Genomic DNA, 22192 nt, shown 5'->3' with positions numbered 1-22192 from the left:
AGATGTAGCCCGCTCACACGAGCTAGCAAAGCAACAGCTAAAGTTTATGGGCCAGGGCAGCACACATGAAACGGTGCACGCAATAGGCAGAAAGACTTACAAACCGAACACACCCAACGCAGCTAACGCTAACTTCAGACAAAGGGAAGGTCACGTTAGCACCGCCACTAGGGCGTGTAGCTATTGTGGAGGGCTACACGGCGCTAAAGCCACTTGCCCAGCTAAGGGTAAACAATGCATTAAATGCAAGAAGCTCAATCATTTTGCTAAAGTATGCAAGTCTAGCTCCCAGGGACAGACAAAGTACTACCGCGGCACAGTACATGCCGTCGGAGAGAACCCAGAAGAGTACACCACTGACAGAGAGCAGGACGAACTGTACTTCGCCAACATTACAGTGGAGAGCACCGCTGTGGGAGAACAGACAGAGCTGTACATAGACTGCGTCTCAATAGAGAACAACGGAAAAAGCAACGAGCAGGCTTACGTAGAGGTTGGAATTGGCACACCTCCACAGAAGGTAAAGTTTAAACTAGACACTGGGGCACAGGCCAATACTATTCCCACCAACCTGTTCCAGGCGCTGTTCAAAAATGTGACACTGAAACCAGCAATACACAGACTCACTGAATATGGAGGAGGCGCGCTGAGCGTGAAAGGCACATGCAAACTCAAATGTAAGTACAGAGACAATGCAATGATGCTGGACTTTTACGTCATTGACACAAACGCCCCACCAGTCATGGCAATGAAAACATGCCGTGACCTAAACTTGGTAAAAATAGTGATGGCTGTGAGCGAGGAAAACAATGTCACATCACAGAGCATAATGGATGAGTATGCAGATGTTTTCCAGGGAATAGGAGAGTTCCCAGGCGAGTGCACCTTCCGCGTCACACCAGATGCAACGCCGGTCGTCTGCCCGCCACGCAGAATCCCCATCGCCCTACGCAGCAAACTGAGGGACGAGCTTGCCAGCATGGAGAAAGGCGGCATAATCTGTAAGGTAACAGAACCCACAGAATGGGTGAACGCACTCGTCATTGTTGAGAAGCCAAAGACAGGCAAATTTAGAGTGTGTTTAGACCCCAGAGCTCTTAACAAAGTGATACAACGACCTCACTACCCCCTCCCCACGCTGGAGGACGCCACCACAAAGCTTGCTGGAGCTGAGTACTTTAGCGTGTTAGACGCGCGGTCAGGCTATTGGGCCATCAAACTGAGCACTGAATCCTCAATGTTGACGACATTTAACACAGTGTTTGGCAGGTATCGTTTCCTCAGACTGCCATTCGGAATCGTGTCCGCTCAAGACGAGTTCCAGAGACGCGTGGATGAAACATATGAAGGATTGGACGGTGTGACGGCCATAGTGGACGACATACTAGTGTTCGGCAAGACTAAAGAGGAACATGACCAGCGTCTCAGAGCGATGCTGAAGCGCACAAGGGAGCGAGGGGTGAGGCTCAACCCCGACAAGTGTCACATATGCGTGTCCGAGGTAACCTACTTCGGCCACACGCTCTCACACGAAGGCATCAAACCAGACCCACACAAGGTGAAGGCGGTCAAGGACATGCAACCCCCACAGAACAAAGCAGAGCTGGAGACAGTCCTCGGCATGATCAACTACCTCGCCAGATTCGCTCCACACCTCTCACAGATAAACTCACCCCTCAGACAGCTTCTGAAACAGGACAGTGAGTTTGTGTGGGATGCAGTCCACGACAAGGCGTTCCAAGAGATGAAGAATCTCATTACACAGCACCCAGGTCCAGTACTCTCATATTTCGACCCGCAGAAAGAGCTGCGACTCCAAGTGGATGCATCCAAAAGTTCTCACAGACATGGGGTTTCTCACACACCACCACAAGCCCCCACTACCCACAGAGCAACGGCCTCTTCGAGAAGACTGTCCAGACGGCCAAACGTATCCTGGAAAAAGCCAAAGCTGAGAACAAAGACCCCTTCATGAGCTTACTGGAGTATTGCAACACACCGGTGGACAACCTGAAATCACCGGCACGGCTACTGATGAGTCGGAGGCTGCGGTCCATTCTCCCATCAACAGCAAAACACCTGCAGCCACAGATCGCCAGTCAGGAGGATGTTCACAAAAGGAGAGAGGTATGTCAACAGCGCCAGCAGGCATACTACAACCGAACAGCCAAACCTCTGCCCCACCTGCCCGCAGGCACACCAATCCGCTTCCGGCAGGAGGATGGATCCTGGAGACCTGCAACTGTGGAAAGACCAGCGAACACAGACAGGAGCTACCACATCCAAACCAAAGAAGGTCAGATCTACCAACGCAACCGTCAACACCTGCGACAAAGCAGAGTGAACACTCACACTACACACACACACACTTCACAGTTGACTGTTACCAGCGCTAACAACAACACACAAGCCCATCAGCAAGAGCATGCTGAACCTCCAGACACGAGCAATCAGCGACAACCAGACACACAGCCTGGTTACACCACGAGGTCAGGTCGCACGATCAAACCAAGACAAATCCTTGACTTATGAATGTTAAAAAAAGAGAGAATTTTACACCAACCTGTACTATACCTGCTATGTTTTGAAAAGAAATATTTACAGCGTTCACTTACCTTGTGTACCTACCTGCTGTTTGCAGTTACCAGTAATGAAATGGAAAAAAAGATGAAATGTTATTACGGTGTCACATTTAGACAGTGAAGGAAATGTTTTACGCTACTTTGTTGCAGTCCAGTTATATAAGAGTTCCGCTTTCATATTCTTTCTTATTAAGATTTTTTTCGCTTATAAACGTGCTCAACGTGGTCTGTATCTCTGCAGAGAAACCAGCACTTTTCAGAAAAAGGGAGATGTAATATTTGCTAGTAATATTTGATTTGCTAATGTCCCTTACGGCTTTCCGTAGCGTCACAACAAAGTCACGTGATGTACGTAACAACGTCAGTCGGAATCCGGTCTGTGAATAAACACCCAGCACGAGATAAGTCGTCCTTGCTTTATTAATGTTATAAGTTAACATAGCCAGAGGGCACAGATCATTACAGTGTAGTGGGAGATTAATGGTGGGCTAGACTCAGGCTATGTAGGATAGGCTTTGTAGAAAATAGATACCTGGTTAGGTTCACAGAAGAGGTAGGCTATAGCCTAATAATCAAACACATGCGCCTATTATCCCCAACATAAACCCTGGTGTGCAAGATCCATTGTTGTGGCACCCGGCGTTACATTACCCAGACGTCAGTTGAGTTCCCCCAAACCCCGCCTGGCCAGCTAACCTTAACCACATTTTACATCAGCCAAAGTAACGTAAATCCCCGATCGCGTCATTACTAATGAACACAATATATTGTAGCGAATTCGGGGGACAACGCAACCACAGGGCGATACGGGTTCGCTACAATATACTGTTGTTCATGAAACGCTCAGCTTTCTATTGCCAGGCCTACTGCTTCGTTTTTGTTTCAACAGAATTATTAATTAATTAGTCGCGAACACTTCCGTATGTAACCAGGTTAAAATTGTTTTTATTTTATTTTGTTTGAGTATGAAATATCACCAAATCCTGTCTGTGTGCTGTTATTTGTGTTTACTACATTTTATTTTATGTCATTATTTACTTTTATGTATGTTTTACAACGACCGTCATATACATGTACTGTCGCTTTAAGAGAGAGGTCTTGTGGGTACACGGAAGAGGGAACGCGGGAGAGGCCATTTTTGTTTTGTGGGAGGAGTCTCAAGCAGCGATCGAGCCGAGCCACGCGTGTTTCTTAGCGTAGCACAGTTTTGCTGGTTGAGGAGAACGTAACCTTGGGTATCCCTGTAAGAAGATACTGCAAGCTGTGGGATAAAATACTTGTTTATCATTTCTTACATCGGAGTCCCGTGGACGGTTTCTCCTTCTAATGCACACGAGTGAAGTCCGGGCAGTCGTTGAACTTCGACCCCCACGTCCGTAAGAAACACCGCTCCCACTGGAGGACTGGACGTTTGTCGAAGGGTTTGAAACCAAAATAAATGGCAAGGTGGGCCAAATAGAGTCCTGTGTGCCCCCCCCCCTCCTTCCTTGATCATGATGATGATGATGAGAGACTGAGGGCCCCCCACAACACCTGGGGCCCCACCCAACTAGAACACAACGCAGAGCTACTGATGAGAGTGACGGGCGTGCAGCAGGCTGACCAGCATAGAACAGCATAGGACTGCCCCCGTTACACGTACCTTCTCATTCAGCTAGGCGACCCAAAAATGTCCCAAATGTCCGTTAGGAGCAAAACGTCCAGAGGTGGACAAATGTCTCGAGAGATGTGTCTCGAGACGGCACGTAGGCATATTATGCCTCGAGACCGGTTTGAGCTGAATGTCCTACCGTTGGACGAGGCTCCAACACAAACAACGTTAGCTAGGCTAGAGAGCATGATCCAACAAACGTTTGTATTGATGTTTACACACGTTATTCACAGCAAGTTGAAGATAAAATGAACACAAAAACAATAGTTTAATTTAATCTGCACTCAAAATTACTTTATTGTGCTCTTTATTTCATGCGCACATGGGACAACCCTTACAGAGCCCTTGCTACAGACGCGCTTCGACTCTGCCTTCTGTGTTGTGTAAGCGTTGCACTCCGCGAAGCCAGCCACCCGGAAGAAGGGTGTTTGTTGTTGTGACGTCACGCTGATCTCTCGCGCTACGCTTATGTCCCTGTAATGTTTTGAGTATCATAAATGACATAACGAGAACACAATGAAAAAAATGAGACAGGTCACTTTTTTTAAGCCGTTGTTGGCCGTTGGGCAGCGGGGTTGAAGACAGAAGGGCTCTTTTAAGACAGATCTTTGTCAATTTGGGAACAGCGTCAAAAAATCCTCCTCAGCCTCCCAAAGAAGCGACGCAGACGGCCCTTCTTGCACGTGACCTCATGTCCTCCCTCGGCCTCCGTCTCCTCCCCATCAGGCAAGGATGTTTCAATAAGGAATAAACCTCTTAAACAGTATTCTTCCATAGGGTCTGGACTGTTAAAGATTCTTTCCTCCTCTTTAACAGAGGATGGCGCTCCTGCCCTGGTCTCCTCCTCTTCATCAGGTGAGGATGTCTTCCCCCTTCTAGGTGGCATCTCTCTGCAGGGCACCATACCTCTGCAGGGCCTCCACCTGCTGCAGGAGCATGTCTTTGTCCAGGACAAAGACATCGGCTCCTTTTCTCGCTCCATGTCCTCCTTGGCAGAACGAGCAGCCTTAGCTCCCTCAGATTTGAGGAGATACTCGCTCTGGGGCATCTCATTCTGACAGAGGAGTTCCTTTAGATAAATATGGAGACGCTCCTTCTCCTCCTGCCACTGCTGGAGGTGCTATCTAACTCCTAGACCAAGATCTTTAAGACCAGGGTCCTGGTCGCTTCACCAGCGCCTCCTCTAGTCGGTTGGGGCGCCTGGTTGGGGGGGGGGGGAGTAGCGTGGTCCTCCCACGCGCTACATCCCCCTGGTGAAACTCCTCACTGTCAGGTGAAGAGAAGCGGCTGGCGACTCCACATGTATCAGAGGAGGCATGTGGTAGTCTGCAGCCCTCCCCGGATCAGCAGAGGGGGTGGAGCAGTGATTGGGACGGCTTGGAAGAGTGGAGTAATTGGCCATGTACAATTAGGGAGAAAAAAATATGTTTCTGATAGGAGCCACGCCAAGTCGTGTTTTAGATTTACAGCCGCGTTCTCATTCGTTTAGATTTACATGTTTCTCCATTCAATCTCCTGACGCCCCGGCTTTTGAACACAAGTTTTATTGTAGTAACATTAATTGAAATTAGATTAAATGACCCTTTACAAAGAAACACACTGATGACAAAGACGTGATTAACTTCGTGTGTCTACTGTTCTGCTACTTACAGCAACTAAACAAACAAATGGCCTAATAAAAGACATGACTATGTACAGTAATTACAGTCAGGTTATTCAACTAGTCCACACACACACACTCACTCACACACAACTATGTACATGTGCTTTGCATGTGGTTTAGTTTTTTTTCCTTCAAAAAACAGATAAAAGGTTACAAAACTGATAAATATTGTCCCAAAACATCACTTTTTTCAGTGCCTGAGCTCTCGCTGGAAGTTTAGTTACAGATGTTTATTGAAATCTGTCTGATGCAGCATAAAGGACAGTGAATACCACATACATAGAGCTCCATTTTGGAAAGGTCAAGGGTCACGTGGGCCAGTCACACTTGCTGTGGATTGTTCCTGTCATGGGTCAGTGGGGTGGGGTGGGGGGTGTTGTTGTTGCTGACTAGGTTGAGGAAGGTGCAAGGGTGATGATAATCGGGTGGGGAATCTATGACAGGCCAGCTGCCCTCAAGTCCACCCCTGATTGGTTAAAAACAGCAGAGGCCCCACCCCTCGGGTGTTGTGATTGGCCGTGTCACAGATAGACCCGCCTCAGGTCTCCGGGTGAGGTGATGGTGTTGCACTGCGGACACAACTTCTTGGCTCCCTAAAAAAAAAGAAGGAGGAAAGTTGAATTCAGTTCACGTGCACTGGGCTGAGTATTGCTATTATCTGTTCAAATGGATGCCTCGCCATGCGTGATGGTTTACCAGCGTTCGAAGCCAACACTCCTCGCAGTGGACATGCCAGCACTGGATGGAGGTGAGGGGGGTTGTGTATGTGTCCTGAATGGAAAGAAGGAAAGGTTTCCCACTCTGGTTAGGGACCTTTCAAGGACACATCCCATGACTTTTTCTCGGATATACACTACCGTTCAAAAGTTTGGGATCACCCAAACAATTTCGTGTTTTCCATGAAAAGTCACACTTATTCACCACCATATGTTGTGAAATGAATAGAAAATAGAGTCAAGACATTGACAAGGTTAGAAATAATGATTTGTATTTGAAATAAGATTTTTTTTACATCAAACTTTGCTTTCGTCAAAGAATCCTCCATTTGCAGCAATTACAGCATTGCAGACCTTTGGCATTCTAGCTGTTAATTTGTTGAGGTAATCTGGAGAAATTGCACCCCACGCTTCCAGAAGCAGCTCCCACAAGTTGGATTGGTTGGATGGGCACTTCTTTGAGCAGATTGAGTTTCTGGAGCATCACATTTGTGGGGTCAATTAAACGCTCAAAATGGCCAGAAAAAGAGAACTTTCATCTGAAACTCGACAGTCTATTCTTGTTCTTAGAAATGAAGGCTATTCCATGCGAGAAATTGCTAAGAAATTGAAGATTTCCTACACCGGTGTGTACTACTCCCTTCAGAGGACAGCACAAACAGGCTCTAACAGGTACTATTTAATGAAGATGCCAGTTGGGGACCTGTGAGGCGTCTGTTTCTCAAACTAGAGACTCTAATGTACTTATCTTCTTGCTCAGTTGTGCAACGCGGCCTCCCACTTCTTTTTCTACTCTGGTTAGAGCCTGTTTGTGCTGTCCTCTGAAGGGAGTAGTACACACCGGTGTAGGAAATCTTCAATTTCTTAGCAATTTCTCGCATGGAATAGCCTTCATTTCTAAGAACAAGAATAGACTGTCGAGTTTCAGATGAAAGTTCTCTTTTTCTGGCCATTTTGAGCGTTTAATTGACCCCACAAATGTGATGCTCCAGAAACTCAATCTGCTCAAAGAAGTGCCCATCCAACCAATCCAACTTGTGGGAGCTGCTTCTGGAAGCGTGGGGTGCAATTTCTCCAGATTACCTCAACAAATTAACAGCTAGAATGCCAAAGGTCTGCAATGCTGTAATTGCTGCAAATGGAGGATTCTTTGACGAAAGCAAAGTTTGATGTAAAAAAAATCTTATTTCAAATACAAATCATTATTTCTAACCTTGTCAATGTCTTGACTCTATTTTCTATTCATTTCACAACATATGGTGGTGAATAAGTGTGACTTTTCATGGAAAACACAAAATTGTTTGGGTGATCCCAAACTTTTGAACGGTAGTGTACATATATCCATTATCGGCACTGCTGACAGAAGGTCATATTATTCAGTATTAACTATCGTATTATTCAGTATTAACTATCATATTATTCAGTATTAACTCGTATTATTCAGTATTAACTATCATATTATTCAGTATTAACTCGTATTATTCAGTATTAACTATCATATTATTCAGTATTAACTGTCGTATTATTCAATATTAACTCGTATTATTCAGTATTAACTATCATATTAGTCCGTATTAACCACATGTCCAGACCATCTCAATCTTGCCTCTCTTGCTTTGTCTCCAAACTGTCCAACCTGAGCTGTCTCTCTAATATACTCGTTCCTAATCCTGTCCTTCCTCGTCACTCCCAGTGAAAACCTTAACATCTTCAACTCTGCCACCTCCTGTCTTTTCGTCAGTACCACTGTCTCCAAACCATATAACATAGCTGGTCTCACATCCATCTTGTAAACCTTCCCTTTAACTCTTGCTGGTACCCTTCTGTTGCAAATCACTCCTGACACTCTTCTCCACCCTGCCTGCGCTCTTCTTCAAGCGTCCACTAGATGGCGGCATGACGCTACGTTAAACTAGTGGCGTTCATTTGATGATTTTATCCGTCAGGGTTTGTTTGCGCCTCTTCAGTTTTTGGCGTGTTTTTTTCCGTTTCATGTCAAAAAGTGGATTCTGTTTTTAACTTGACAGTGATTTCTGGAACAATTAAAGGCAGCAGCATATCCAGTACTTGAAAGTGATTCATACAGACAGATGTTTGGTGATATCTGAGAAGGACAGAATAAAAAAACATTTTATTTTGTCTTTGCGGGCCTTTAATATCCTAACTGTGTTTCATTTTTGACCAACACTAATTACATATGCTAATACGTGGGTAGATTTAAAAAATATATATGCTGACGACATGGCCTCCCCTTAGAATAAGCGTGTCATAAAATCCACGACCCGTCTATGCAGGGATTTCTACAAAGAAACACAAATTTCTAAAATGCATTGTTTAAACATTGTGTTTAAGTCCAAGTGTCAAACTCAGCAATGCATCAAGTCGTATTCCTGGTGCGTGAATCTGATTCCGGCATACTCACCATGCAGATGAGGCATTTAAATCTGTCTCCTTTGGACAGCTGTTTCTCTAAATCCCGTATCCGCACTTTAAGCACATCTAGAGTTGTCAGGGAAGAGTCCTCCGAGACCCTGCACACACACACACACAACACACATGCACGGAGAGTAACACGAAGGGAGATGGGGGGAGGGCATCAGTTAGGCAGACACTGGAGAGTCATTTATAAATCGAAGACAGATTAAATTATTCGCTGGCCAACATGGACAGTGAGCGTGAAATTTAGCAGCAATCAAATTGCCTCCATTCACTGTCTCATTTATCATAAGCAGAGGAGGAGGAGAGGGCAGTGAGAGAGCTGTGTGTGTGTGTGTGTGTGTGCAGGTGTCAGTGTCCTCACAGCCAGACACACACACTCACAGTATATAAGATATGTGCTAACGTGAGGTGTGAGGCGCAGCAGACGGGATACAATGCATTAAGTGTGATGAAATGTGTGTACAGTGCATGCATCTGCGCCGATCAGCCTGATTGATGATGTCATCACAGTGATTTAGTATTGTGTTCCACACTAGCGGCAGCAGGAGGAGGTAGCCTCTATACCCATATGATACACACCGACTACAACAGGTCTGGTGGTCAGTCATAACACACAGCTGACAGGTCTCTCTCCCTCTCTCTCTCTTGTTCAGCGAGTGACAGAAACAGGAGCGCTAACAAAACGATGAGGACGTCGGTAGTTTCTTGTTAAATTTCAGAAAGTGACCCGTGCCTTTTCCCAGTGTGCAGACATACAGTACAGCTGTGGGACTGCTGTGATGCATCACTCAAACTTACATCTCTATCTCCGTGTTTTTACAAGTCTGGGGCACACCGGCTATCCTGCTGTCCGCTTTGCTACCGTCGGCACTGCTGGTTGATGGACTTCCTGGGAAAAAAATGACCCGCAGAGATGCTATTTACACATTTTATATTTCGATATAGAAATCCTTGTTGCTTATGTTCACACTGAAATCCAAGAAGTAATTTCTTTTATTTCTTTTTTTGAGCTCAACAAATAAAATAAATTTAGATTAATTATTTAAGTATTTATCAATTTGGTATTTGCCCAGCACACCTTCATTCGGCCATTTTGAGTGATTGAGGTCGACTCTGGAGTCAGGCAACGTGCTGCTGCTGCAAAGCAGAATAAAACATACATATAAAGTTTAAAATAAGCATGTAATATATGGTCGATAGCATGCAGTCAACCCATAGTTTAGTTTGATTCCACATACGAGTTCAGATAAAAATAGTAAAACAGCGATGCCATAAAGTGTCGGACATACTTCACTGCTGTCTGTCTGGAGCTCTCTGCTGAACACGGGATCACATCCGTCTCTGTGTATCTGAGGGAAGCTCAGGAAACAGGAAAGCCACTGTGTGTATCTATGTGTGTGTATATATATATATATATAGAGAGATATACACACACATATATATAGATATATAGTTATCATGATAAAAAATATTTATTTATATATGAATAAAACGAAATATATGGGTAATCTACAGAGACAACTATTGATATGTTTAAGGTATGACATCGCCCGAACGTTAAGAAGTTTGTATGAAAGTTTTATTTTGGTTTATTCAGTTTCTAATGAGTTAATTATTATTCATTGAAAGGCAACTTTCTTGAGGCAAGAGACATTTTTTATATACTTTAATTATTTTAATTTATATTTATAAATATATTTATGCATATTTAAATGCATGATTTTCCCTCATCTTGGTTGGGATTTAAACAGATTCTTTGTCTGTATGAATGAAAAGACATGGCGGCGCGGCACTAAACTTTTCTAACCTAACTCCCCATGTGTTCTCTGTGCTGACAGAATCCCCTTGCTCTTAACGTTTGGTCCCTTCAGACGACTCACTGTCTTTTCACATCCATTATTATTAGACTACATTTCTCAAACCCACAACAAGCAACGCAAATAAATATGACTGACACTACTCCTAAAACTATTAAAAAGAAAAAAAACACAAACAAAATAAAATTATTCTTTCGCTCTAACCAGATTTTGAATGTGTGCTACAAGAGAAGCAGCGGCTCTGGTTCAGACTGTGTTCGGAGAACCAGCTCATCCTCAGTACAGGTGGGAAGTGAAAGGCTGAGGTGTGTCTGGGTTAAAGGATACTGGGCTCGCCCGTATTCCAGAGTATCGTCTCCATCCACGTCCAGGTCTGCATCGCTGTCCCGGCCCTCCTTAGACGTGGTGCTCACCAACACCGCCCCTAAGCAGACACGCCGTTATGTTAAAGTCCCATCAGCAAAGCAGCGATCAGACTCCACTTTTCCTGTCTGAAAACCTCCATCACTGCATAATAACACATTCAGCAACAGTTCTTTATGTAAATTACTAATATTGTGTTTTTTATGCCTTAATCCTCAACTTTCTCAAGAACTGTGAGGGAGTGAGTGGTCTATTGCTCAATTATATTCATGAGCTGACCTTTGAGTCAGCTCATGAATATAATTATGAATATAATTATGAATCATGAATATAACTAGTACAAGCAAGTGGTAAGGGTAGGCGGGGTTTCGTACTTTGATGATCTGATCTGATTGGCTGTTTCTAAATGAGTGTCTGACGAGAAAAAAAATAATTTGAGAGAAGGTCAACGAGGGGAACTCTTTCAAAAAGACAAAAATTGAGAAACCGAATTCTAAATTCTATACTTGGTATATATATATATATATACTAATGATCGATGCTCGGCTGCCAGGGGGAATCGTCCTCAGCCACCCTGAGAGAGCAGGATAAGCGGTTTGGATAATGGATGGATGGATAACATATATATATATATATATATTTATTTTTATTTTTTTAATACACAATGTATGATGGTTAAAGTAATAAGTGACGTTAGGAAAAGATATCGGGGTTTCAGTTTCGGTCCCACATTAATAGCCGTTGAGTTGTTAAGGTCGCCAGTACAATGGCACGCCTGGACATGCAGATTTTTTTTCTTTCCTTTTTTTTTTGTTGCCATCTCTGCGATCATGGAAAGGTGAATTTGGGATTGGTGTCATGCTCACCCCCCCTCCCCCCCGGCGCTCCCTCTCTCTGTCACTCTCTGTGTCTGATGTATTCGCAGGTCAGAAGCCGTCATTTTTTCAACTAACCTCGCAGGCACGCTTGTTACGCCGTGATCGGGACTGAAAAGTTCAGTGATTTTTCAACTGCTGCTCAGTCGCATCAAACACCCTCCGCTGAGCACAGATCACACACACACTGAAACCTCAGTGTCTCACGCGTACAAAAAGCAAGTACGCATTTGCAGTTCTGCACGCACACACACACACACAAATCAACACACAAAATTATAGGTTTTGCTTACCTTTAAACCCCCCAAGTAGAGATGTCATCTGTATCCTTCGTCTCTCATTCCACTCATCCAATGACACCAGGTCCACAGAGCCCTCCTAACACACACACACACACACACACACACACACACACACACACACAGAGTATTTCACTGTCTCGGTGAATAGGTCCATATGCCTGCGACAGCCTCTGGGCATGTCTCTGCTGTTGTGTTTTCATAGCTGTGAACCGGCAGTGCAGACCTCTGGTCTTTGCACATGGACACACACACACACACACACACACACACACACACACAGACAGTGATCCTGATGTAAAGCGAGCACACAGCGACAAGCGTTCGAAATGGCAGCAAAGAGGAAACCAGACCGTTTCTTACTCTCAAGTCTGACAGCGACATGTTATGGCCAGACCTCACATGCTGTAAAAAACACTTCTCTGCAGGACAGATATCAGCTTGTCTTTTTTTTTTTTAGTGAAAACTGCTGAAAAATTCTGTAGACCTGGATTTCATAGGACATACCTGGCCCTCCCCCGGCTTCCTCCTCTTCAGCTTGCCAATCCTGGCTGAGGACAGACAAACAGAGATAGTGTTAAGAGAAATATGCAAACTCGACTCGAAAAAATTAAAAATCACTTTCTATAATGACCGTATAACAATGCAAGTGTATATATTTGTCATAAGACGAAAATAAGATGAGCATGTGGCATTCATGTTATTAGTTTTTACGACTACTTTAATATATACACTTGCTTCAAATGCTTTGCACAATATCAACAACAGCTACAAGCTCTTTGCAGATGACATTATTGTGTCCTTGTGTAACTCCAGCAAACAGGAGTCCCCACGTTCTGAAACAACATCAAGAATATGAACGTATGGGAAGCCAGGAGACAGAGAACACATGATGCTGTTTTAACCCTCTTTCTGACACGAGGTTAAATACATTAACCCCCACCCATACACACATACACACACACATACACTATCCCTGTCCATCTCACACACCCTGATCTCACCCCCCCCCCCTAAACACAGAGATATAAAAGTTAACACGGCAGAACACCGACTGCAGTGCGGCTCCCACTGTGCCCTGACTGACTGCAGATCGCATAAGGGGACATTAAGTTTTAGGACCCCTCTAATTCCCCTGCTGCATGACAGTGGGGCTCTGGAGGAGATGGGTGTGTGTGTGTGTGTGTGTGGGAAAGAGAGAGTGGGGGCAGGAAGGTGGCAGCCGTGACCCCCGCACTCTATTGTCCTGGCAACTGTAATGAGGGTTAAAGAGACGGTCATAGATGAGGAAGACCTCATCACACAGACAGAAAGGGAAAGAAAGTGGGGGGGGGGGGGAAAGTGGGGGTTGATTAACCAACAGAATAGACCTCCTCCCCTTCTCTTCTTTCTCCACCTTTGCTCCTATACTCCAGGACGTGTTTAGAAGCTCATTATGCTGTCCTGTTATAAGCCCCAGTAAAGGCTAACAGAGCCCGACAGGGCCGGCAGTCTGAAGAGTCCGCTACGAGCCGCCAAGCGGGCAGATAATAACGTAGGACGATGTCTACAGGGTCAGCTGACTTCAGCACAGACTTAGAGCAGTGTATTTACAGCATGTTTGACGTCATGTCTCAGAAAAGACCGCAGATGGTATAGTTTGTTTACCGTCAGGTGGCAGCCCCCCCCCCCTTCTCCCCAGTTGTATTCGGCCAATTACCCCACTCTTCCGAGCCGACCCGGTTGCTGCTCCACCCCCTCTGCCGATCCGGGGAGGGCTGCAGACTACCACATGCCTCCTCCGACACATGTGGAGTCGCCAGCCGCTTCTTTTCACCTGACAGCGAGGAGTTTCACCAGGGGGACGTAGCATGTGGGAGGATCACGTTATTCCCACCAGTTCCCCCTCCCCGCCCGAACAAGCGCCCCAGCCGACGAGAGGAGGCGCTAGTGCAGCGACCAGGACACATACCCACATCCAGCTTCCCACCTGCAGACACGACAAATTGTGTCTGTAGGGACGCCCGACCAAGCCGGAGGTAACACTGGGATTCGAACTGCCGATCCCCATGTTGGTAGGCAATGGAACAGACCGCCATGTCACCCGGACGCCCCAGGTGGCAGCTTTTTAAACACCATGCTGTTATTATCCCAGGTGTTTGGTCTTTAGTCAAACAGGCCAACTCTGAGTTTGTTATCGGACAAACTTGGGTTCAGATCCAGGGACTCCCACAGAAAGAGTTTGATAGAAAAGTGAGTGCAGCAATGAAAAGTGCCAGCCGGCGGGTCTTACCAGCTTGGAGGCAGTCTAGATGGGCTCCTGCGCTGTGGGGGCGTAATGGGGCAGATTTGACGTAGCACCTGCACCAGCAGAGGTCATCGACTGTTAACATATCAAGAGGTCAAAGTTGAAAAGTTAATAACTCCTCTGCTCGTGGGGGCGCTAGGTCAGGGCAAGGGGGCAATGCCTCTCTGTCTGGGGTAAAGTAGACGGAGGAGGTGATGCTGGTGGGTTCAGTGTGAGCAAAGCAAAACCACTGGAGGTTATTACTGCAAATCTGACTTCTTACTTTCTGAATAGAAGAGGTTTTGTGAATAATGGAAAAGAATTACATATCTACTCATAATGTGTCATCCTAGTAAAGCAAATGTGCTAACACTTGCTATGAAGCACATCTTTATAATACATTATCTATGAAGTACATCTTTATAATACATTGTAAGTGCATTTATCTGACATTATGAGTCTATGGTCGTACAGCTTTGTGAACCACTTTTGTGCATATTGAATAAAGTGAACCAGTTTTTCATAATGTATTATAGAGCTCTATTCATAACCATGCATGAGAAGGGATTCATAAAGCTTTACATCCATAGACCCATACGGTCCTATAGGTCCCAGGTGTTATAGACACTATAGACATACTCCATAAGTCACTACCATTACATATTTCTAAAACATTATGATGTGTTTTATAACCATCACTATAGGTTATCATAATTAGTGTCCTAACAACCTATTAGCATGTTTATAGTTCTTTTTTTGTGTGGGGGGGATTCCCCCCCCTTTTTCCCCCCAATTGCATCCAGCCAATTACCCCACTCTTCCAAGCCGTCCCGGTCGCTGCTCCACCCCCTCTGCCGATCCAGGGAGGGCTGCAGACTACCACATGCCTCCTCCGATACATGTGGAGTCACCAGCCGCTTCTTTTCACCTGACAGTGAGGAGTTTCACCAGGGGGAAGTAGTGTGTGGGAGGATCACGCTATTCCCCCCAGTTCCCCCTCCCCTCCGAACAGGCGCCCCAACTGACCAGAGGAGGCGCTAGTGCAGTGACCAGGACACATACTCACATCTGGCTTCCCACCCACAGACATGGCCAATTGTGTCTGTCCACACTCCTCTCTTGCTCCCTCTCTCTCGTTCTCGTGCTCTCTCGTGCGCCCTCTCACTCGCTCTCTCTCTCTCAATCATTCTCTCCCTCTCTCGCGCACTCTCTTTCTCTCCCTCTCTCGTTTGCTCCCTCTCTCGCTCTCTCCCCCTCTTGCTCGCGCTCTCTCACTCTCTTTCCCTCTCTCCTTCTCACTCGCTCTCTCCCTCTCTATCGCTCACTCTCTCTCTTTTCTCTTTCCTTAATTCATGTGCAACCTTAACTGTGTTTCCTGCTCCTGTGTTTTCAGCTACACTTGCTCTCCAAAGCTCTTGATAAAAATCCACAAGAACACACAATATGATATGAAGGTAAACAAAACAGCAGACAATCAGACCAGCGACAGGTGGAGAACAGGAAGTGGAGTCCGTGCATGTCAACATACCATTCAGTCTCGTATGTCTGTTGGCCCTCACGCGGAGAAAGGTCTGTGAAGTACAAGAGGGTTTAGGAGATTCACTGAGCCGTGCTTTATTTATTCTCCATTTGTTCTCTCTCTGGCATTTACCCTCATCCTTCATCCTAACCAGCGACCCAGTAGATGGCAGCAGGACATTTAGCATGTGCACATCTCATACTGACGTGGCTGCACCTCCATCTGCTCATCATGAAGACCAACAATCATCATCATCCAGTAGATGATGTCTTACGGAAATATCCAGAAATATGACAACATTTTGAGAAATCACCATCTCATTTCATTTCAAAGATGTGTGTGTGTGTGTGTGTGTGTGTGTGTGTGTGTGTGTGTGTTTTGGGTGGGGTGTCAAATCCAGTGAAGAGTGAGTGTGGTACCACATGGGTCACTCTCGTGTGTGATGGGCTACGTTGCTCATGAGGGTCTTCATGTTGAACACGTGGGAGCTTGCTCAGTGTATGAGGACTGCTCAAACATCACTGACGGCTGTTTAATTACTATATTTATTTTTTTTTACAAAAGAGCCTTGCTCTTACATGTAGTCATGACATTTATACTCCGTTAGAAAGGTTAAGACAAATGATCTTCTACAAAAGTGACCAGGATTTTGATTTTAGAGCTTAAAGTTAAATTGTAATCGAGTGTTGAATTAAACTGAAAATAAAATAACTCAAACAAAACTTTTGAAAATTATCTTTCCAGACTAACTCCGATGTGATGTCTGTTTTCCAAATAAATATCCGGGGTATCCGTCCGTTTGTTTCTGTTTTAATACCTCCTGGTTTCCCAGAGGATGTCACTCATGTACAGAGGGTGCTTGCTGTATTTACATGTTCATTCTGACTCGTGTGTGTCCGTCCTACCTGGTATCTGTCTGACTGGACATCCTCGGCGGGGTGGGGTGGGGAGCTGGGAGAACCCCCTTCACGTTTTATGTGTAGCGAGAGAGAGAGCGACTGAAGAAAAGAAGAACAGAGAAAAGAAAAGAGAGTCGGAGTCAAAAACAAAAGGCTGAATGAAGTGGCAAGATGAGCAGACAGTGTGTTATCACACCCGAGACCTCGTCTTCACTGTTATTTACCTTGGGGGTCCCTATGAGGTGGTCCCGCTGCACCGGCGTGGCACTGTACACAAGAGGGAGAGAAAAGGTGTTCACATGTGAGCTCATCTTCAACAGTCACACACACACACACACACACACACACACACACACACACACACACACACACACATAGGACCTCTGCCACATGCACACACAAATGTGTGTGTTTTTATGTCTGTGTGATGATGCCTTATTTTACCTCGACTCTGATCTGTCATGGACACACACACACACACACACACACACATACACACAGTCTTATCCCCAGGGGCCAAGTTCAATTTGAAACCATTACTGTCCACGGCGCGGTCGTTAAGCAGATTTGGAGTGTAATGTCTTTATTGGAAAAATCATTCTTCTGGTCTAACCAGCAGGTAATGTGTGTGTGTGTGTGTGTGTGTGTGTGTGTGTGTGTGTGTGTGTGTGTGTGTGTGTGTGTGTGTGTGTGTGTGTGTGTGTCTGACTGCACCTGTAAATCAGTGTGGGTGCCTCTTTTTAGTGTGTGTGTGTGTGTGTGTGTCTTTGTGCACACGTGCCTGCTCGTGTAAAAGGCTGGAAGCGGCCATTAGGGGGACATTATTTGCCTGCTATAGGATTTGTCGCCCCGAGGCCAGAGGATGCTATATGAAATATGTAGAGAACAATGAGGCAGCTTGTAAGCAGCGCACTCAGGTGTCGGAGAAGACGGGAGAGACCACTGGATACGGGGGTCCGTCAGGACACAGTAGCTGTCAAGTCGGTTTATCAGCCAATCAAACACAATAAAAAAAAAAATGGGACGCAAAAAAAATGGAGAAAAATATACAAAAGAAATATAAAATATACAAAATTTTGAGAGGGTCTGCTTGGAGAAAGAAACTACAACGCAATGTTGATAATGGAGGAGGAGGAAGATTAAGACATGAGGAAGATGACGCTAGACCAGGATGCTAATGGTGGCCTGATAGTGAATATTCAGTGTGCATCCACTGATGTTTTATTGCATAGATGCTCCATTGGGGGCGGCATGGTGGCACAGTGGTTAGCACGGTCGCCTCACAGCAAGAAGGTACTGGGTTCGAGCCCCGGGGTAGTCCAACCTTGGGGGGTTGTCCCGGGTCATCCTGTGTGGAGTTTGCATGTTCTCCCCGAGTCTGCGTGGGTTTCCTCCCACAGTCCAAAGACATGTAGGTCAGGTGAATCAGCTGTACTAAATTGTCCCTAGGTATGAATTTGTGTGTGTGTGTGTGTGCTTGTGTGTGTGGGCCCAGTGATGGAATGGTGGCCTGTCCAGAGTGTCTCCCCGCCTGCCTGCCACCCAATGACTGCTGAGATAGGCTCCAGCATTCCCACGACCCTGAGAACAGGATAAGCGGTTCGGATAATGGATGGATGGATGGATATTTTTCCTTGTTGGTTTAATTTTTGTACAAAGATTCGTATTCCCCGGCATACAAATACTCCAAGATTGATTTCTACTAGATACCCTCAGACCCCTCCTCCACAGTGTTGTTATGTCCCCTGTGTGTTTCCATGTCAGCATCACCTCCACTTCCATCACATGTGTGGTGGAAACTTTCCTCAGATATCAGCGAAAAACCTGAACTTTAATGTGTCTGGGTTTATTCCCGCTGGGGCCGCCCATGTTTAAAAGGTGCACACTCGGCACACGGTGCAAAAAAAAAAAAAAAGCACACGGGAAGACGAGAAGACAGCTGTCGGGTGTCGAGGGCCTGAGGATTTAATGTGTCGTTTACTGTCGTCTGTTTCAGGGGTTCCCAAACTTCTTCTTGTCCCGTCCCGCCTGTGGAGATGCTTTTTGACCCGGGACCCACCACATATTTATTGTCGTAAAATAAGCAATAAATTCTCAGTATGTGTGAAGAAGCCAGACGATTAAAAGTCCATTCTCGATTAGTCATCCACGCAGTATTCCCATTTTCAGTGTGCCGTCATTAATGAAACAGAATAAGGAATGTTAACGCGGTGTTCTGCAATACACAATTCATTGCATTGTTTTCACTGACTCAAAAATACAATAAAATTAATGTTTTCTCTCCTTATCTAAATAAAAAAAGATATTTCATCACACAAAAAAAAACTAGATGTACTTTTTTTTCTCTGTCTCCAAACAAAATGTGTTTACTGTGGATATCCAGCGACCCACAGCTGGAAAACCACCGGTCTACTGTATCTAGCTCCCCCCCCCCTTTTCTCCCCAGTTGTACTTGGCTAATTAACCCACTCTTCCGAGCTGTCCTGGTCGCTGCTCCACCCTTTCTGCTGATCCGGGGAGGGCTGCAGACTACCACATGCCTCCTCTGATACATGTGGAGTCGCCAGCCGCTTCTTTTCACCTTACAGTGAGGAGATTCACCAGGGGGACGTAGTGCGTGGGAGGATCACGCTATTCCCCCCAGTTCCCCCTCCCCCCTCAACAGGTGCCCCGACCACCAGAGGAGGTGCTAGTGCAGCGACCAGGACACACCCACATCCGGCTTCCCACCCACAGACACAGCCAATCGTGCCCGCAGGGATGCCTGATCAAGCCGGAGGTAACATGGGGATTCGAACCAGTGATCCCTGTGTTGTAGGCAACGAAATAGACCACCATGCTATCCGGGTGCCCTTCTACCCCTCTTTAACTGGGAATGTAAAGACTGCAACTGGATTTGAGGGTCATGCAAACAAGTGTGAGTTGACGTGAGGTGACTTGACGTGTACCCGGGTTGCACTGGATTCAGGTGGTGTCGGTGTGGTGGTACCTGATGTGCAGTTGGGCCAGTTTGGCCAGTTCCTGCTCCATGTGATCCTGCAGCTCTCCTGGCCGCAGCACACACTGACACACCGGACACACGGGGGCCTGCGAGTCATACAGGCCCTTCAGCTTACCTGGACGCAGAGAGAGGGAGGGAGGGAGGGAGAGAACGAGAGAGGGAGGAGAGAGACAGAGGCGGGGGTCAGACAGAAGCAGAACAGTTGGAACAGAAAGTATAAAGTGAATAGCAGTTGTAGTGACTATGAACTGGTGTCTACTATTCAGATGTTTTCTGCTTGCACTTGCCCTTTGTTTGCTCTCACAGCTTTTTGCCTGTTTTACTGTTTTGGGGTAATATTAATCCATCTCATCTCTCATCATCAGCCGCTTCTCCGGGGTCGGGTCACGGTGGCAAGCTAAGTAGGGCACTCCAGGCACCCCTCTCCCCAGCAACACCCTCCAGCTCCTCCTGGGGGCCCCCCCAAGACATTCCCAGGCCAGATTAGACATGTAGTCCCTCCAGCGAGTTCTGGGTCTACCGCAGGGTCTCCTCCCAATTGGATGTGCCCGGTAAACCTCCAACGGAGGGAGCCCAGGAGCCATCCTAATCAGATGCCCAAACCACCTCAATTGGCTCCTTTAGATGCAAAGGAGCAGCAGCTGTACTCCGAGCTCCCTCCTGGTGTCCGCGCTACTCATCCTCTCTCTCATGTTGAGCCCAGACACCCTACGGAGGAAACTCATTTCAGCTGCTTACATCCACGATCTCACCCTTTCAGTCACTACCCAAAGCTCATGACCATAGGTGAGGGTTGGAACAAAGGGTGACTGGTAAATTGAGAGCTTTGCCTTCCGGCTCAGCTCCCTCTTCACCACAACGGTCCGGTACAACGTCCGCATTACTGCTGATGCTGCACCAATCCCCCTGTCAATCTACCGCTCCACCCTACCTTCACTCGTGAACAAGACCCCGAGACACTTGAACTCCTTCACTTGAGGCAACAACTCATCTCCAACCCGGAGGGAGCAATCCACCATTTTAATCTATCTTTTACTTTATTCTCCTATTCACCACCTATTGATAATCTAAGACACTGTTACAGTAAATGTACTCGACACATAACATGTACTCTTGGCTTTGATATGATTACTATCAAGCAAATGTACTACTACTTTATATAGTAGTGTACTATTTACAGAAGATTTGGGAATGGTTGCAATCACGGCATTGTAATCCCCCCCCCTTTTTTTGGACCCCCCCCCCCCAATTGTATCCGGCCAATTAACCCCACTCCTCCAAGCTGTCCTGGTCTCTGCTCCACCCCCTCTGCTGATCCGGGGAGGGCTGCAGACTACCACATGTCTCCTCCAATACATGTGGAGTTCGCACCCGCTTCTTTTCAACTGACAGTGAGGAGTCTCACCAGGGGGACGTAGCATGTGTGAGGATCACGCGATTCCCTCCAGTCCCCTCCCCCCCCCAACAGGCGCCCTGACCGACCAGAGGAGGCGCTAGTGCAGCGACCAGGACACATATCCACATCCGACTTCCCACATATCCACATCCGACTTCCCACCCGCAGACATGGCCAATTGTGTCTGTAGGGACGCCCGACCAAGCCGGAGGCAACACGGGGATTCGAACCGGTGATCCCCGTGTTGGTAGGCAACGGAATAGACCACCATGCCACCGCAGCATTGTAATCCTTGAAAGAGTGGACCACTCTTTCAAGGATTAGGATGTGCACATCCTTGATATGGAGGAACACTGGTTTGAACGGGAAGTCAGAGAGGCCATCTATGTGAAAAGGAAACGAAGAGGGAACGACCATCCCTGAACCGGGGGGGAAAGCACATCTGTCACCATCTTACAATGCCGTGATTGCAACTATTCCCCAACCCTCTGTGAAAAGTACACATGGCCACTGAAACTCTAGTTAATGGTCACATCCATACTTGCATATGAAACCGATGGCTGGTTTCGGTGGTTATGCCACTGTGTTGTTCATAAGGGTGGGACACCTGCAGTCAGCTGAGACTGAAGAGGTCACTTAGACGAGTGATGGAACGGTTCTCTCAATAAAGGCTGTGTCCAGATGAACTGATTCAACTTTCTTTCTT

At 46.3% G+C, this 22192-nt stretch overlaps 1 protein-coding gene across 1 annotated transcript in view; it reads right to left on the bottom strand.

Annotated features, from left to right (window-relative positions):
* Nucleotides 1–6417: 6417 nt before the first annotated feature.
* The window catches only part of rnf220b (ring finger protein 220b), a 60522-nt gene continuing 44747 nt past the window's right edge, over nt 6418–22192 (bottom strand). Inside the window, exons 2-15 of the mRNA XM_056277704.1 lie at nt 20079–20205; nt 17314–17356; nt 17096–17188; nt 16200–16242; nt 14678–14767; nt 12913–12956; nt 12400–12484; nt 11196–11292; nt 10341–10400; nt 10130–10188; nt 9850–9940; nt 9035–9143; nt 6593–6667; nt 6418–6489 (exon numbers count right to left, since the gene is read on the bottom strand). Of these exons, the coding sequence (XP_056133679.1) occupies nt 6418–6489; nt 6593–6667; nt 9035–9143; nt 9850–9940; nt 10130–10188; nt 10341–10400; nt 11196–11292; nt 12400–12484; nt 12913–12956; nt 14678–14767; nt 16200–16242; nt 17096–17188; nt 17314–17356; nt 20079–20205 (1088 nt within the window). The remainder of the gene's footprint in view (nt 6490–6592; nt 6668–9034; nt 9144–9849; nt 9941–10129; nt 10189–10340; nt 10401–11195; nt 11293–12399; nt 12485–12912; nt 12957–14677; nt 14768–16199; nt 16243–17095; nt 17189–17313; nt 17357–20078; nt 20206–22192) is intronic.

The sequence above is a fragment of the Lampris incognitus genome, chromosome 3 (genome assembly GCF_029633865.1).
Source record: "Lampris incognitus isolate fLamInc1 chromosome 3, fLamInc1.hap2, whole genome shotgun sequence".
Classification (NCBI taxonomy): Eukaryota; Metazoa; Chordata; class Actinopteri; order Lampriformes; family Lampridae; genus Lampris; species Lampris incognitus.
Note: the sequence above shows the minus strand (reverse complement) of the source record. Positions and strands in the feature narration are given on the sequence as shown.